This window comes from Epinephelus fuscoguttatus, linkage group LG3 (assembly GCF_011397635.1).
Source record: "Epinephelus fuscoguttatus linkage group LG3, E.fuscoguttatus.final_Chr_v1".
In the NCBI taxonomy this organism is placed as follows: domain Eukaryota; kingdom Metazoa; phylum Chordata; class Actinopteri; order Perciformes; family Serranidae; genus Epinephelus; species Epinephelus fuscoguttatus.
The window spans coordinates 30,781,262-30,799,579 of record NC_064754.1 but is presented as its reverse complement, the minus strand read 5'-3'; the positions used below and the strand labels follow the sequence as shown (position 1 = coordinate 30,799,579).

At 42.1% G+C, this 18,318-nt stretch overlaps 1 protein-coding gene across 1 annotated transcript; it reads left to right on the top strand.

Moving 5' to 3' along the window:
• The first annotated feature begins 111 nt into the window (after window positions 1-111).
• Window positions 112-17,900, top strand: epn3b (epsin 3b). Its single transcript, XM_049572773.1, has 12 exons — window positions 112-429; window positions 4,465-4,703; window positions 4,974-5,132; window positions 5,822-5,905; window positions 6,250-6,547; window positions 8,842-8,960; window positions 9,709-9,795; window positions 14,805-14,928; window positions 15,017-15,187; window positions 15,303-15,392; window positions 15,876-16,169; window positions 16,254-17,900. Exons 2-12 carry the CDS (start codon window positions 4,635-4,637, stop codon window positions 16,544-16,546), a joined length of 1,788 nt encoding a protein of 595 aa, XP_049428730.1. The 5' UTR covers window positions 112-429; window positions 4,465-4,634; the 3' UTR covers window positions 16,547-17,900.
• Window positions 17,901-18,318: the final 418 nt, after the last annotated feature.

Genomic DNA, 18,318 nt, shown 5'->3' with positions numbered 1-18,318 from the left:
TGCAAACGACGCGCCCCCGTCCATGCCTTTGCTTTTACGCTCGCCGTTGTGATCGTGTGTGCTATGCGTGCGTGGCCTGCCGGTGCCGTATGCGTGTGTGGATGGCGCTGCCTGGGTGAGGGAGAGGGAGTGAGTGAGCCGTGTGCTGTGGCTTATCCTTGTCCTATGCGGATTTCACCACTGACTGCCCGCCCGAGCGGCTCGCATCATCCAGGGTAGGCCGGAATCTCAACGGTGACTTTCCCATTCAAGGAAACACTCACTGTTCGGCTGCTCTCTCACGTTTTCCGGATACAGGAGCGGAGGGGATAATTGTGGTTGCCCTGCTTAGCAGATCCCAGCGGAGGGGATATTATCGGGACTTGGAGAGGAGACAGCGAGGAGGCGAGGATGCTCTGTGGACACGGCGAGAGATGAGCAATGGGCAAGGTAAGCGGCGCGCTGAAATGACCGGGGGGGTCAGGTCCTTGGTTTTTTTGTGCCAATAATTCTCACAATGAGCGGGTATATATATTGCGAGATGCAGTCTGTAGTATGTTGAGCTTTGCTGCGTTCATACATGTAACAAACAGCTCCAGTGGCAGCTGGCCTTGCACAGGAATCTGTGCTACACATGGCAGCCCGCTCAGGGAATCCACCGCAAGAGTGTGTATGTGTGTGAGTGTGTGGGGGTGGCGGTGGGGAGAGGGGGAGGCTGGGTAATGCATTATGCAGACCCACAATGTGCGCCCTCCTCCTCCTCTCCATCGCCACCTGAATTACCGTTACACCTGCCGTCACAGCACGCATGCGCATCCTTAAATGTTGACGACGGGGTGACGTAGGTTTTATGTTGGCGCATCAGAGCCGGGCCATGTCGGCTCCTAAGTCGGTGTGATCAAGGTGTAATATTTAAAATGAAAAAGTAGAATTTGCATTGTGCTATTCAGAGGCGTAGATTTCGGGGGGTGCAGGGGACAGGTCCCCCTTAATATTTACCCCAACCCACCCAAATAAAAACATGAACGTGACACAGGACTTTAATTTTAACAAAATTAAAGACATAATTTAATGCAGAAAAGACACCAATTGGTGCACAAAAAATCACCAAAATGCAGATAATTAAGTGTTTGATGCTCAAATTGTTTTGGGTGGAGGACCCCCAAACCCCCATTTCACAAGATCCCCCCAGTGTTGAATCAAAACGTGTGCCCTTGGTCCTCTTCAAATGATAGCACCCACAGATGACTGTGTCCCTGGAGTTGAGCATCACGACTTGAGTTGATGATTTCACCAGCTGACTCTTGTTTGAGTTGCTCCATGTTGATATAGTGACTGTGGCTCAGAGTGAATTAATGAGTCATTTGAACGTAGAGCTCATAGCTGTTGTCATTGTAGTCAAGTTGTTGCGTTACCCTCAGCTCCACAGTTTGTCCCTGGATGATTTCATAACCACTGTCTGTCTCTGTGCTGCGTGAGATTCGATCAAATACAAACACTAAAACTGAGCTGCACAATATTTAAGAAAAGTCTTATTAATGATACTTGTAGATGGATTTTACTCATGTAACTCTGGTTAAAGAACACAGACTGGTGTTTGTGGAACTGGGCACATTCATTGTTGCACTCTGACAATTTGTCATAATATCTGAACTTTTTCCTTAGTAGCCTTTCGACACCTCAGTAATCACATTAAAATACATTTTAAAATAAAATTTTAAAATACATTTCAGGGGGATTGTTGAAGCCTACTTTTACTTAGCAGCTGTAGTTACTCCATACTTTTCAGATGTTACATGACAGAAATCATTTCATAAAATATCACGCATTGTTATAGATTAAACTTCAGTACATGACGTGGTTAAAACCAACTACAACTTTAAAGTGCAGCTTACATCTCAATGCAGTGATAGTAATTATTAATGTTTTAACAGTGACTAAGGCCACTTTTCATTATGAATAAATTTGCTTTTGATATGTTAACTACATTCTGTTGCTATTAATGCTTCCATACTTTTACATAAGTTAATTTTGGAGTGGATAATTGTTGAAGTGTAGGGTTGCTCTTACATATGATTTGACTTCTTCCATCACCACTGTCACATAGCGACTGTCAGCCTACCCATTACTAGCACACTGAATTTGTGAGGGTCAAATAAAAGGATGGAAAGAGCAATAGCTTCAAACAGCAGCAGCCCTTGATAACCTTTGTATGTGCGTCTATGCCCGAACACAAAGCTGAAGATGATTTTGCAGAAAGGTGATACTGGATGAAGTTGCTGAGCTTCACTTTCTTCTTTATGCCCTTCATTCTCTCTCCCTCTCTCTCTGTCGCTCTCTCGCACATGCACACACTCTCAGACTTGTCCTCCGCTCTGAGTTTTCTGTGTCCCTGATGTGTGCATCTCGGTTCTTCTGTGCTTCTGCTGATGTTTGCCTTTTCAGCAGGATGAGGCATCCTGTGACATGTTTCAGACTGACAGCCTTTGCAAACTGCTGTGAAGCAGCAGTGGACTGTGATGTTAAAATTAAATTGATCAAAGTGGTGCACAAGAGTCTTTAAAAAGTCAGTAATTGTTAAATATGATCATCATTAGTCGTCATGATTATAGCAGTCGTTTAATAATTACATTCAGAGCCAAAGGCGTGGTTGGATCACAGAGGGGCCTTACTAGGCACAAGCTCAGGACCTTTTAAGTCAGAGCTCTTGAACTGATTGACTGTCAGAGTGCTCAGTCAAATGTAGGGGTGTCCTAATCCCAGCTTTTTTATCTGATCCCAATTCCTTTACACAGAGCATCTACCCATACTTACTCTTATCCACTGTATTTTCTTATTTTCTTATTTATTTATTTATTTCCATCTTAATACAACCACACAGACAAACACAGAATATAACAAACAACTGATAAAATAAATTTGAATGTGTGACTTTGGAGAGGATTTTTTCTCCATCCCCAGCATGAACATGTCAGGTGCAGCAGCACTTTCAAATTGTGGTTAGGCTGCAAAATGCTGCTGGGAAAAGACGTCAGAAAATGCTGCCACGAATACTGTGAGCACAGGAAAGGCAGAGGGCCTTTTATGGGTCCTTTTGTCTCATAATCCAAATGTGGCATTAAAAAATAAAAATAAAAACCAAGTGAAAAAGCATCAGATTATCACAGCATTGCATAACTATGACTTCAAAAAGGGATTTAGTCTCCATTCTCCTCATTCTTGTAGCTAATATTATCAGATCATCAAATAAAAATATACTGTACCCTTTGAAAAATTTCTAAATTTCTTATACTGTGATTCGTACATAATGTAGGAAATGATCAGTAACTGAAGTACGTTAGGTTTACAGACAAACTCTCTGTGGTGGTTTTGTTGATGCAGATGATGCCCTGATGCACCCAGGGGAAAAAATCTCAGAAACAGAACATTACCTTGTCAGTCAACATGTAACTTAGTTTAGTGAGCCGATGACTGATGAGAGGAGGTTAAGATCAGAGGGGTTGATCACCCCAGTGCAGCTTTGGTTTAGTGAGTAAAGGGTGCTCTGTGTCGGTGAAGGCTTAGTCGCAGGCAGTGGGAGAAGTATCACAGGAACCCTTAATGATCGATTCCCTTGTGTCCTCTCTGAAATATGAATTTGGAAGAGAAAAATAGGTTGTGTGTGTCTGTGTGTGTGTGTGTGCACACGCGTGCACACACAGGCTGCTGCGTGTGTGTGTTGGCCTGAATAAATTAAGCTGCCAAGAAGCTTCATCAGACACCTGAGTGCCAGAGCTTTTGTATGACCTACTTCCTGAGCGGGCACCAATTGTGAGCCACTCATTCAGTCACTATCATCAGTCATTGTTTGTATTGCTCAGTGTGTTCATACTGACGTAAATAGCAAAGAAATAAATCATGGAGTGCAGCCATTACAGTGACTTATTGTTCTTAGCCATGCTAGCAATATGGCCCTGTAAATGACAGTGTTGTCTTCAGGATGAAATGTAATAGCTTGGGTCGCATGGAGACAAAATTTCAACTTGTCTGATACTTTGGTTTCTGACCAAATCCCTGTAAAACTAATGGCAGCTTTAGCTGTAGTTTGTGATTGGTGCTAATTAGCATGCTAACAAGCTAAACTGAGATGGTAAACATCATAGCCTGCCTGCTAAACATCATAAGTTAGAAATCAGAGAATCAAAGATACCCCTTGAAACTGCATAACTTGCCTGAGAATAATCACAATTTAAAGTTTTCTTAAGTATCAAAGTAATCTGGTAGTAGTTAATAGTATTACTGGATTGCACTTACTGTTTACATCCCAAAGCCTGAGCTACACAGAGACTCAGAATGTCCCATTGGCAGGGTAGGGACTTTGAATTTGCTAATTAGATCAAATTTAAAATGGCAAGAATGACGTAAAGTAACTACGAGATTTTATATTGATTTTAGAATTGATATATTTATATTTAATCATATATTGTCTCCATCTCTTTCTTCCAGGGGCATCCTTTAAGTCCTGACAGAGAAGAGGAGCCGTCATTGCCATAGCTACCTCTCCTCTCCTCTTCTCCTCCGGTCCACGTTCCCCCTTTCACTCCCTCTCTTCACCTGTTGAGTGTTTGTTTGCTTTCCACTTGCTATCCCTCTACATCCTCCGATTACCTGTCACCATGACAACCTCAGCCCTGCGCCGGCAGGTGAAGAATATTGTGCACAACTATTCAGAAGCAGAGATCAAGGTAGTATAAATGAACAGTATTTTTTTTTTTTATTTTTTTTTTTTATGCCGTAGCTTTCATGTGTTAGACTTTGAGGAAGGGTAAAGTCACTTAAATGAACACTGACGTCATATCAGATCAACACACATGAGAGCAAAACTCTCCACTGCCTCCTCTCTGTCTTAAGTGTGATGCTAGTAATTGCTCACTTTTTGTGATACAAATATTCTGCGTGAGAAAAAACATTAAATTCATGAACTGTACATGTGTAAATTCTTTGGTGATGTGTAGGTTCGAGAGGCCACCTCGAATGATCCATGGGGCCCGTCCTCGTCTCTCATGTCAGAGATTGCTGACTTGACCTTCAATGTAGTGGCGTTTGCCGAGGTCATGGGCATGGTGTGGAAACGCCTCAACGACAGCGGCAAGAACTGGAGACATGTCTACAAGGTGACCTTGTGAAAGAATTCTGTCAAATTGTCAGATTTCTCTGCATTTCTGTCAGCTTACCTTAACTTTAATTATTTCTTTAGCTCCCTTCTGACCACTCACCACCATTTCCCTCCCTTCACTTCCATCCCATCTTAAATAATTTATTTAACTGTATTCTCTTGGGTTAACATTTGTGGTTCAGAGTGGAATATCTTGACATCTGTTGATGAATTTCCATTAAATGTACAACAAATATTTAAGGTCTCTAGAGGATATATATGTTAATGAGTGTGCTGGTCTGTTGACTTTTCTTCCAGTGCCACCAGCAGGTCAAAGTTTCACTTATCCTGTCAAATATTTCAACATTTACTCCATGGATTGGCACAAAATTTGGTACAGATATCCATGGCGCACAGATGATGTACCCTGCTGACTTTGGTGATCCTCTGACTTTTCCTTTTTGGCCCTCATGAGGTTGACTTTTTACTTCTGAATGATGTTTTCGCCAACCACAGCTGTACTTTGTGCCATGGTAAACATGGTAAACATTACATCTGGCTGTGGACATTCTGTCTTTCGTCTATCCATCTCATTGCATGTATTCCTACACAGTAGATGTATTTGATTATATTAATGTATTTTTCTACAATATGTAGAGTGTAGATTAATTTTGGAGTATCAGTGTGGTAATTAACATTTGACTCCAGGCCCTGACTCTGTTGGATTACCTGCTGAAGACAGGATCAGAGCGAGTGGCCCAACAGTGCCGTGAGAACGCATTCACTATTCAGGTACTGGACTGCAACAAGAGGTGAACCTCAGCAATCTGAATGCCTCAGGAACAGAGATTGGATTGTCATTAGTGTTACCTTGGCAACCACTTCTATTTCTGGGGTATAGTAAAGTATAATCAACAAATGCTAAATTACTATAAAACATTTCCTGATATACATATATATATATATATTCTGAATGTCTGTTATAATTTCTAAACAAACTGTCATGTTCCTGAGGACCAGGTTACTGATGTTTTCCTGCAACTTTTTAACCACAACTTGAGTAGTACTTTTTTTCTTAAAGTTCAAGTTGATCTCTAAAAGATCATGAAAATCTTTTTTGTCTATGTGTGGTTCAGACGCTACGAGACTTCCAGTATGTGGACCGTGATGGCAGAGATCAGGGGGCCAACGTGAGAGAAAAAGCACGCCAACTGGTGTGTCTCCTCCGGGATGAGGAGCGGCTCCGCCAGGAGAGAAGTCAAGCCCTGAAGACCAAGGAGCGAATGGCTGGGGGAGGCAGTGGTGGGGGCGGAGGGGTGTACGGAGGGATACCGCCATCCTATCACCCTGGCAGACGAACGAGCCAGCCCAGCATGGCTGTTCTGTACGGGGAGGAATTCAGCCGCTCCAGAGGCTCTCCATCCTCCTTTAACTGTGAGTGTTCTGAGTATTTAAACCTGCAATGACTGATTTCTTTTTATGCCACTTGGAGGCAGCAGAAACAAGTTGCAAATACAATATTTATACATTATCACCTTTTGGATCAGTATGTTGAATTTGTCAACAAACAATTACTTATTTGTACATCCAGCAGTTACAGAGCATTAGTTTTCATTTGGAGTCATGTGTCTGTCTGTCCACCTGATGAATGTAAGTCCAATATTCAATCTCCCCAACTTGGGAAATATCTTTCTCTTTGGCTAAGTTAGTCGCTAACTATGTCTGTCTGCTGTTTTGGCGCTGAGACAATAGTGTGCAGTGGATTTGTACAACTCCATGTGTTTGAAAACACTTCTTATGAAGCTTAAATCTCACCTGTGGTCACTTTCTCGTTTTCTGGTGCAGTATCTTCTTCGCCTCATTGTGGTGCACTAAGCCAGTGGTTCTCAACATTTTTTGTGTCAAAGACCTCTAAAGTGATGCAGATTAGGTCACAGACCCCTATGTGATAATATTTTAACTTTAGGGACCTCCATCCGAAAAGATTTGGGTTGTTAGATATGATTATCACCAGAATTCTATAGTTGTCAACTACAATTGAGGAGATAACTGTTGACGAAGTAAAACCTACGACCAGAATAGTCACTCTTATGACTCTTAAGGCCTTTGCACACTGAGTCTGTTTTTGTTCATCGCACATCAAAAAATAAAAACGATCTCACATTGTGTCAATCACGTATGCACACTGAGTTCGAAAGGTTTGATTATCTGTGTTTTTCGCATCTGTCAAAAGCCTGTTTGACCAAGAATCAGTGAACAAAATGTGTTGGTAGAGCACAGCGACAAGACAGAGGAACGTGGCGCACAGAATCATTTCATAACTTAGCTCACTTTCAACAGGTCAGATAGTAATAATTAGGTGGATGATGAAGAAGAGGTGGAGGATGTGGACCACACAGAACAGTAAAACACATCGGAATCAGTGTGCAACGTTTCTATGCGTAACATCCGAATAAAACGGACACAGTTTTTCCATTGGATTTTGGATTAATGCAGAAAATAAGCTCTGTGGCAAACAAACGTTTATGATACTTGCACGTTTTGTTCAGCAATATAATCTTCATAAATGAACATCACTTTATGATTTTTGAGGGCTTAATGCAAACCCCAGAAGTAATAAAGCTAGCATTAGGCTATAAACGAACTACACCACAGTTGCACGACATGATGACAGTCTGTAGTTTCATTTCACTACTTGTCAGCAACCGCCTTTTTTAAGACACATAAGAGCTTTAAAATACCTGGCTGGCATATTTACTGACATATTTTATGTTGCTGAACAACACATGAAAGTCTCACAAGCTTATGTTAACCGCAGACCTAATTTCAGGCATCTGACAACCCAGTGACTTGGAGACGAGGGGACCATGAGTGCTAAAATGCTAACTCATTTCCAGGTTTTAGGATCTATTATTTGGGCATTCTATTTAGTGGTCAAAGGTCAAGGTCACTGTGACCTCACAAAACATGTTTATGGCCAGGATGAAGGACAACACATCACACAAATGTCTAATAGGATAAAATGATGTAGTGATAAAATTTCAAATCTAAAAGTTCAAGGGTCAACTTAAATGTGACATCATAATGTTCTGCACAAAATACTTTCCTGGACATTATCCAACATCATAAATCAGGAACAGATGGGGAAACATTTGGTCAGATACTGAATTGGTGACTAATCTTGGGTGCCCACCTTAAACTCTGCTGATTGTGTAGATCTTCTGTGTTGCCGGGGGGAAGATGTGTGTGAAGCATCCATGTTGTCACAGACATGGATGTAAACTGTAACTGCAACTTGACAGGTGCACAGAGACATACAACCTTAAAGTGGTAATTCTGGTTTTCATGATGTTATTTGATATGTTAATATTATAGAGAAAAAATATTAAAGCCTGTTTAAAGTCTAAAGTTATCTGGAGCACTGAACAGCTTATTTCATGTGTTGGCGATTAATAAACGGATGAAGTGTTAAAAATACACACTTGTATTCAGGCTGATCCCTAATGAAATGCATTTTGCGCTGTAGCTCAGCACTCTGGACAATCCGCCACATAGATTATCAATACTGCAGTGTAGGCCTGAAAATATTCAAATCGGATCGGCCCCACACTTCCTGTGCTCTGTGTCTCTTTGCGTCCGCTCATGCATCCCCACGTCAATCTGACCATTTCTCCGCACGCACTGTCATGTCTTCCTCCCTCAAACTCCCTCACTTGTTCCCTCTGCAGCCTCATCCTCGTCTCCTCGTGCCGCCTCAGACCTGGAGCAGGCTCGACCTCAGACAAGCGGCGAGGAGGAGCTGCAGCTCCAGCTGGCTCTAGCCATGAGCAGGGAGGAGAGTCAGAAGGTAAAACAACACACACACGTTATGATAATGTTATGGTAATCTCCTTGAGCGTGTGACAGCATACCCTCCCTCCACACAGACGCTCTTCCCCTGCAATCGAGCCACACATGTCTTATTGCCTCTTGATGATTCCAGTAATGAAAATGTTGTTACAAACGCTCTGAACATTCACCCACCTTCATCTAGCTAGCCCTTCCTTCCCCTGTTACCATAGAGATGGATGAAGACATACAACCACAGATTGCTTTAAGCCTTAAGCCAAAAGGAGCATGAGCAGGTACACACACACACTCAGATACCCACTTCACTCCTTACCATTCAGTGTCAGCATTTATTAACCCTCTAGTGCGTGACATGGCTCTTACAGCTTTACTAAAATGCTTCTCTGTGGCCTTCCAATGACTTTCTACCTAACTTTCCTCTTCCTGAGCCAGTTTCCCCCACTCCAAGACCTCTGCTGTATCTTCCACTGGCTCTCAAACATACATCTCTCTTTTCTCTCACAAGATATGTTTAAACTTCTCCATAAAAACCATCTTCTGCATCCTCTCCTGCTCTAAACCAGCCTCTGCTCTTTGTCAACTAAATATTTCAACAGCACAAAAAAGCCACCAGCGCTGCCTTCGTTTTGTTGGGCCAAACCAAAGACTATCTCACTAACGCTGGTGTGTATGTGCATGAGTGCGTGTGCGTCCACGCTCATAGCCGTGGTGGTAATGTTGATGATGTCACGATGCCGCCCCTGCAGGAGCAGTGCTGTCGCCAAGGAGACGAGTCTCTGTTACAGAAGGCCCTGGATGAGAGCAGGAGAGAGAGTCAGTCGGGGACACAGGAGGTGAGTTTTTAAAATGTGTGTGCTGTACAGTATGAGTGTGGGTGCATGCGTGCTACATGAGTGTTTGTGTGTGCATGGAGAGGTGGGCGGGTGCATTTGTAGGTGGTTTTTTGGCAGGCATTTAGAGAATGAAGTGGAGTTTATAGTGTGGACTGTGGGATATGGAGGGAAACGAGACAAAAAGACATGGATCAGCATAATGAGGGAGGTTTGAGAGAGAAACGGTGAAGAGCTGAGAGAGGAGAAAGAGGTGCCTGCTGAATGATAATGACTTTGTCTTGTCTAACCTTGAGCTCAGCATGACATTTCCCTGAAAGCATACTCCTTATCGTGTTGCACGCAAGCCCCTTTACTCATTGGCCTGTCAACAAGCCAATCAGAGTCACCAGCTGTCTTATGTAAAGGTCCTCATGGCTGGTAATTGGTCATATTACGCTGCTTATCGCAGAAATCCTGGTACATTCAGGTGCCCCATAGAAAAAGCATGGATATAAAGACCAGGGAAAAAACAGCGAAAGCGAGCTTCTAAATGGCTTTCTGACTGTTGTAATTCCTGATATATTTACAAGTCAGATAGATGTTATATATCATCGTGTCTTGTATCACCACACATTCAAATGTGACATTTAATTTATGGCCTTTTATCTGATGCCTTAGTGTACAATTTGCAAAGGGTGTAGCAAGATTAAATTCTTAAAGATCCCCACTGGATATGGTTTAAGAGATATAGAAATAAATTATAGCTGCTGTGCAGCCATGGGTCGGGTCCGGGCATTTTTAGGCAATTCTGAGCAACAAGCAGAAGAATTGGAAGACATTTAGGAATTTAGCAACACAATCTGCCTTTTGCATCAGCTGAGGCTTGAACTCACAACCTCTGAGACTATGAATCAATTTCTCATTGAGCTAATTAGTCAGTGACAATTCATGTGTAGCTTCACAAATTGACTGAGCCAGACGTGCAGGTTTAGCAGCCGAACAAGCATGGAAAAGCAGATTTCAAATCACTGTAAAAAATTCAGTTATCGAAACAAAAATCTGAAAATACACATACAGCATGAAGATGTTGGTAATTTATTTTAACAATGATTGATTTGCTTCATAAGTGAAAAACTGATGTTTAACTAGTTGAGCTATGTGCAAAGTGAGAAGCCTCAGATGGTTTCACACTGAAGCATTGACACTGGATCTTTGTGCAAAGTTTGGTTTATTTTCAAGCATGAGAAGGCAGATTTTCTAGCAGAAAAAAGACTTGAAGATGCTGCACAGTGATCAGTCATGCTCAGGCAATTTTAAGCAATAAGCTGAGTTTACAGCTGAGGATATCTGGCATGAGACTGGACCTTTGTGCAAAGTTTGGTGAGTTTTCACCCATGGGAAATATGAAGAAGAAGAAGAAGAAGACGAAAGAAGAAGAAGAATACCTAGGATTACAATAGTGTCCTGGCAGCTTAGCTGCCCGGACCCTAAAAACTGTAAAAAAAATGCCCCACTTGGAATAACAGTTTGTGTCCACTGCTTCTTAAAATGACATGTACTTGCTCTCCCTCATTGAATCCAGAATCTATGACCTGGTCCACATGCACACAGATATTTTTCTATGCATTTTAGCCTGTTGTCCATACACAAGTTGTGTTTTAGGTCACTTAAAACTCTGTTTTTAGTGTTGACAGGTGGACAGGGAGTCTTTGGATTGTAACTGTGTGCTGTTATCTCCTTTGTGAGGCGTCACGATATTCTATGGCTTATTATGGCTGAACACAAGCTGTCCCTTACTTCACTGAAAAGTCTATTCTTAGTGTATGTTCACTGGATGTTTCAGTTTCCACATCACACTTGTGTAAGCTTCATAATGAACCACAATAGGCTTCAAAATAAGTTGTGATGTCACAAATTTTTCTGATACATACACATCGTAAACTGATAATTAAGATGAACAGAGAGAAACTTTCCTTCATCAGCAGATGGATGTGAAAACAAACTGCACAGTGACACTCAGCTCAAACATCAAAGTAAAGCAACAAAAAGCAGAACACATTTTGACTGAAGGGGGACTTTAAATAGCTAACATTCAACCGAATATTGAGAAGAAACAGATCATTCTCATGAAAATGGACATTTCAGTCAGACAGACTTTCAGGTTTCACATGTGAACAACTAATATTGACAGTCCTCCTCCTGTAACTTAATAGGTTTATATTAAATTGTAGTTGTGCAGAGTTGAGGGATCAGAGATGGATCCAAGAGAGATGATACATGTGGTGATATGTGGTTGTTGCTGTTAAATATACAGTATCTCACATAAGTGAGTACACCCCTCCCATTTTTGCAAATATTTCATTATATCTTTTCATGGGACAACACTATAGAAATGACACTTTGATATAACTTTAACTTATGAAATATTTGCAAAAATGGGAGGGGTGTACTCACTTATGTGAGATACTGTATACAGTACATGGAACTACTGCTTCCGTCTGAATGGAAGCATGGATCTATCCACATTGTTGTAATCATGATGTTTACACGCTACATGTCTGTGTATGTACAATGTGATAGATATAATTTAAATTAACAATAGTTCTTAAAATATTAGGTGCCCACTTTTAAGTACTTATTTATGTGCTAAAATGAAATTACTTGATAATCTTATATGAAAAGGGTTTTTGTTATATAAAAGGGTTTAATGCTCTCATACGAGCCCTCACTTGATAATGCCAACCTCATATGTTGACGTATGGTGTGACATTAGAAGGATATTTTATGGTGTGAAAATTCTAGTTTGTGTTTAAATCACCCAAAGGCTTACGACTGATAAAGAAAGGCTGCTGCCGTATAAAATAGTTTTAGTTATATCAACATTTTGTATATACTGTGCTGTATGTACACAAATCGGATGTCAGTGTTGTTACCATATGCGCAGGGTGTTTTCAGGTTGAACAGTAAACAAGATCAGCTGACTGCGCTGCTATCTACTCTGCTGTGAGATGCTGCTCTGCCAACTACTGCACAGTCATCTGAAGAGTGGAGTCCAGATGCAGCCTGACAAACAGTTTCTGAATCCCCTCAAGCAATTTTTACTTTTTGCACTATGTCATGTAATCTCATGCTAACATACACGCACTACCAAACAAAAAAAGTATAATGGTATGGTACACATCTATGTTACCTAATATTGGCTTTCTAATATATTAACCAGCCCAATGAGTGATTAGATAACTCACAAGGACACCAGTGAAATATTGTGCGTATTAATTCTCAAAGGAAGCGACATAGCTCTTAAAGTGAGCTAACCTTTTCCTGGTAGGTGCACAGAGACAGCACTGTCAGTGTGATATTAGTTCAATCAGGGGAGACTCGTTTTTATGGTAAAAGAATATTTATTAACATGTGAACATATGAACCCCGTAGAGATGGTTTGATTTAAGGAGGGTGATGAATCCATAGTCGAAATGAGAAGTTCTTCAACCCATGAAGAAGCAGATAACTATCCAGAGAGGTAACTTTAAAGACAGTTACACTTGTTCTGTCTCAGCTACTTCATTTAAAGGGATACGTTGCTGATTTTCAACCAGCTCTGTATCATAACAGTGTGAGTGGTATGTGCAAATGAACTGTGGTAAACTTCCCGTCGTCTTACCAGCGCCCAGGTTTCCTTGCTCATCTCCCAGCTCAAATGTGTCAGATGGGATTGTTGCTCCAACTACTGATTGTACTTCTCATTTTCATACACCTGCCACCACTGGCACAGAGAGTACAGAAGCAGAGAGAGAGAGAGAGAAAGACGCCCCTCTTACTCAAACTCAGACCAAACTCCAACAGTAAACTAAGCAGCGCTGATAAATTATAAAGTTTCTGTTCCTGTTACTATTTCTCAGCTAAAATATCTTCAGAAACATTATTTGTTTGCACTGTTTGGCTGTAATACGAGGCTTTGAGAAACAGGAAGTAGGCACCATACTGTTTCCTGTATTGTAAAAACAGAGGCTGAAAATACTGAGCTCAATCACTACAACTACACAGTGCTGATCAAATATGAACCAATATTATGTTCCTGCGTTGCATTTGTTGCAAGCCAGTAGGGCTGTACCCAACTCATAATTACGTCTGGCAGATCAGATTTTGCTGTTTAATCAAAATATTTAACTATTTGTTCCTTTATTTAGATATAGAGATTTAAAGTTTGAACAGGCTTCAGCGGGATGTTCAGGCTGACAGTGACATTCAAGTAATATAGTAAACAAGCTAACTAGGCTAACGACAGATTTGAAATGTGCAACATTTTTTGCTGACACTAGATGTGAAACAAAAGCCAGAGGCAGTATCATATTGAGTTACTCTGAGCTGTAAATCACCACTTCTAAGCAGAGGGCAGAGGATGATGTTATTTCAGAGCCTTATGGTGCAAAGCCTCTCCTCCTACAGACAGCTGCACTGTGTCTGCAGCTGTCTGTACCAAATAGCAGCATGAAAGTAAAGAGTGCTCATGCTGCAGAAGTATCTGTGGACCAAAACGTCCCCATAAGTACACTACACACTAGCCTACTTGACTTGAAGCAATCTCAGTCGACTGAGGGGTCTCAGACTGATGATTCAAACTTCTGACTTTCAAGCTGTCCGCCATTTTGTTTCCTGTGTCAGAACAGACAAGCTTGCATTGTGTCATCCACCAGCAAGAGCGTTTATTGGTTCGGTGCAGCAGAGTGCATTTTGGTAGTTGTATGTTTTCTACCTCTTGAGTAAAAGCGAATGCCACAGCCCTTTGTCTCTGTTTTCTCAGATCATGTCGCACCAATGTTAAAAGTATTTGCATCACTCTACTGCATAGACAGCCCATTTTTATAAAAAGTAATTGGCAGTTCCCATACTCCTCTCCACAGATCATGACAGGGTTTGATATGTTTACTCTTACTGAGAGTCTTGCATGTTTCACAAACACAGTAACCCAGTAACACAGACTTGAGAATGTTTGGCACAGATTTACAGAAAGGTTTTGTCTCCCTCTGTAGTCTGCAATGCTCGACCTAGTGGACATATTTGGCCCCTCATCTGAGGCCGCACCTCAGCCTACTGACCCGTGGAACTCTGCCCAACCCACCAATGACATCACCTCTGACCCCTGGGACTCTGTAGGTGGGTGGTTTATCACAGACACACCCATTCTGTGTTTGTGTGTTTTTATACTTCACACTAAATATTGTGTTTTGTGTCTGTGTCACAGCGGTCCACTCCAGCACACCTGTGATCGGTAGCCCTTGGACGGCCCCTCCCTCATCCTCCAACGTGTCCAATCCTTGGGCTCCATGTGCGGACTCACGCACAGACCCCTGGGAAACGGCACCTGTCTCCTCCAGTCCTGTCAATCATGCATGGGACAGCCCAACAGACGGAGGTGTTTTTCAGAAACACCAGCCTCATCAAAACTTACACACTTCATAATACCTGTCAAAGAAAATATAAGCGCTGCACTCTGCCTAAGATTCTACTGTTTTTAATTTGACATGCAGGTGGTGATGGAAAAGATCCGTTTGCTGCGCAGGAAGAGGAGAAACAAGATGTTCCTCAAGTGTCCTCTCCTATACCTGCTAGTCCCACAGGTACTGAGTACAAGACAGAAGTACTGTGGATTTGACTGTACATTTCATCTTACCAAAGCAATTAGTCTTCTGCACTGACAGTGGATGGAATGGAAAAAAACACTTGCTCCAGCATGAGCTCATAGACAGCAGGTAGACTGATAGAATACACAAGATAACAAAGGAGGAAAGAAGGAAAACAAAGGTAGTTTACTGTGGTGTTTGATTGTGTCACATTCAGCATTTGCACTATACCACAATGCATTAAATGTCCCAGAGACAAGGACACTTGTACAATAATAATATAATCTAATCCTATAACGCTGTAACAAATTCCCGTATCACCTTCATGAAAATTAAAACCTTAGATTATCGATACTGATATTGGAGTATTGTGCATCTCATGTTGGGATTTCCTGTACTCTATCAGCCATGCTTCATATTGCATTATATCCTCTCAATAATCATTTTTTTAAAACCTTGTGTTTTCTGTTCCTGATGCAGATGCAGAATTGTTTGGTGTAAAGGCAGACTCTGACCTGTTTGCTGGAGCAGATTCCAAGCCAGATCCATTTGGGAGCGACCCACCAGTAAAACCCCAGGTCAATGGGCGAGAGTCATCCAGCCCAGAGATGTTTGATTTGTCCCGGCTAGCACCCCCGCTCAGCGCCCCACCTACACGTGTATGTCGAACCCCGGAGGCCTTCCTAGGACCCACCGGGGCCTCGCTGGTCAATTTAGATGCTCTGATACCCTCCAACCCCCCTAGCAAGACGCACAACAACCCCTTCCTCTCAGGTAACTATTCAAAAACTCACACACTGTACGTACACATTATTGAGGAATTACTAAAAAGTTTTCCACCCAATTCTGTCTTCTCAGGTCTGAGTGCTCCGTCTCCAACCAACCCCTTCCACTGCGACCAGCCTCGCCTCACCCTCAACCAAATGCGACCATCGTCTACATCCCCGTTACCCCCCCACATGCTCTCCTACAGCCCATCGCTGCCTCTCCCTTTGCCCCACCAGCCACCCATTCTCCCCTCCTCTCTTACACAACCTCCCGCTGGACTCCTGGACCTTCCCTCCAACCTCCCGCAGCCCCTGCTCCCCCTTTCTCCACGACCGGCACAGCGCACTCAATCACAGACACACAGCCACAACCCTTTCCTCTGAGACCTCTTGCATCTTTCCAGCTCTGGTCTGCAGAGGGAGACAACAGGATGGACTCTTTTTGGATTAATCTATGCCGACTACAATGAGACTAGTTTAAATGAGCCTGAACTGGACTGCGGATCCTGGTCTGATGTCATTGTGCACACTTGAAGCGGATAAAACTCGGACTGGATGTATTTGTGTCTGTCTAATGACACATCAGCTGCTATATAACCTGAACTCTTGAAGAAAAGCTAACACACACATACGCACACACACATGCACTCAGGCGCACTTAAGGGTGCATAGACACAAACATGCACACACCACCAAACTAACAGGGTGTATCTCAACAGTCCCTTCGATGCCTTTGCCCCATCCACAGTGACAAGTCTGAGCACCCACAGAGCCAGAACTGTTCCTTTAGAAGATCGTGATGAAGCCACATACTTTGATTGTCCACCAAGATTCACCAGGATCCTTACCTCTGCTGCTTCACCGACGAAAGCATGAATGCATCCCACCCCCCAAGACTCCAAACTATTCTATTCTGCAGAGCACCTGAGGCGAGTTCTTCAAATAAATCCTCTTTTTCTGACGAGTCAAATTGTATCTTGAGCTTTGTTGGCACAAATGAATCACCGCAGAAAGCCCAAAAATGCGTTACTGTTAGATTCAAGACAGCAATCAGCACTGTTCAAGAACTAATTGACTCAGGTATTCCTTCCCACACACGGTATACATGATGATATCTATTTTGCATTGCCTTGTTACCTTGCAAGCTCAACAGCATCTGGTCCTGAGTTAGTTACGTTATTTGTCGTAGTCACCCCAAGATGATTCAGGTGGAATCAAAACTGGACTAAACCAGCCTAAGCTTATCCTTACTGTCTCAATCTGGACCTAAACTGATTACTGATTGTACCCTATCGGACCCGCGTGCCTGTCTCTACAGCTGACCCACAATGCATTCCTGGCTGGTTCATATTGGCGCCATGAAGGAGGACCTCAGGGAGACCGCTCTGTCCCTTCTCCAGTGAAATTCAAATGAATTAGTGAATGGAAAGGCATTTGTCTAGGGATAAAACGACAGGGAGATTAATGATTTTATGTCAGATATGAGCATTAAAGTGAAGGATGATGAGAATAGATAAAGGAGAGGGGAGGAGTAAAAGAAAGATGAATAGAAATAAAGTAAAAATGATTACAGATGATAAGCTGATGTATTGAGCAATAGCTCATCTACTCCGCTCCTCCTTTTTTTCGGTGTTAGGAACAGACGATACGTTTGGTCATCACTGCACTGAACCTGGACTTGAATGTGAAATGCCTGCCTATAGATACACACAGGCTTCGTACATATGTATTTAACAGAATGATACCTATAAAGTATTATGAAATATTATACCAATAAATGAATGGTGTTTGCATTATAATCTCTCAAGCGTTGATATGATTGATTGATGAGTTATTCATTCTTTTTTCCCCCATTCGTTACAGTGAAAACACACTGTATAAGAAGCGATGTCAAGTTATGTGCAGCAATATATGTTCAGACAGGACTCCTTTGTACTTGTGCTACTGTTGTGCTACTTTTAGCATGCAGCCACAGGTATCTGCCACACTGGCCGCTGTTCAGCAAAAGTTACATAGTCTCACTTTAAGGCCCCAGTGTGCTTGAAACAAAGACACTAGAATTGAACATGAGTCACAGACGAAGCTGTAAAGCACAAAGCCCTTTATAGTAAAAATGCAAATACATCAGCATTTATCAGAAGTATCAGGTATATTAA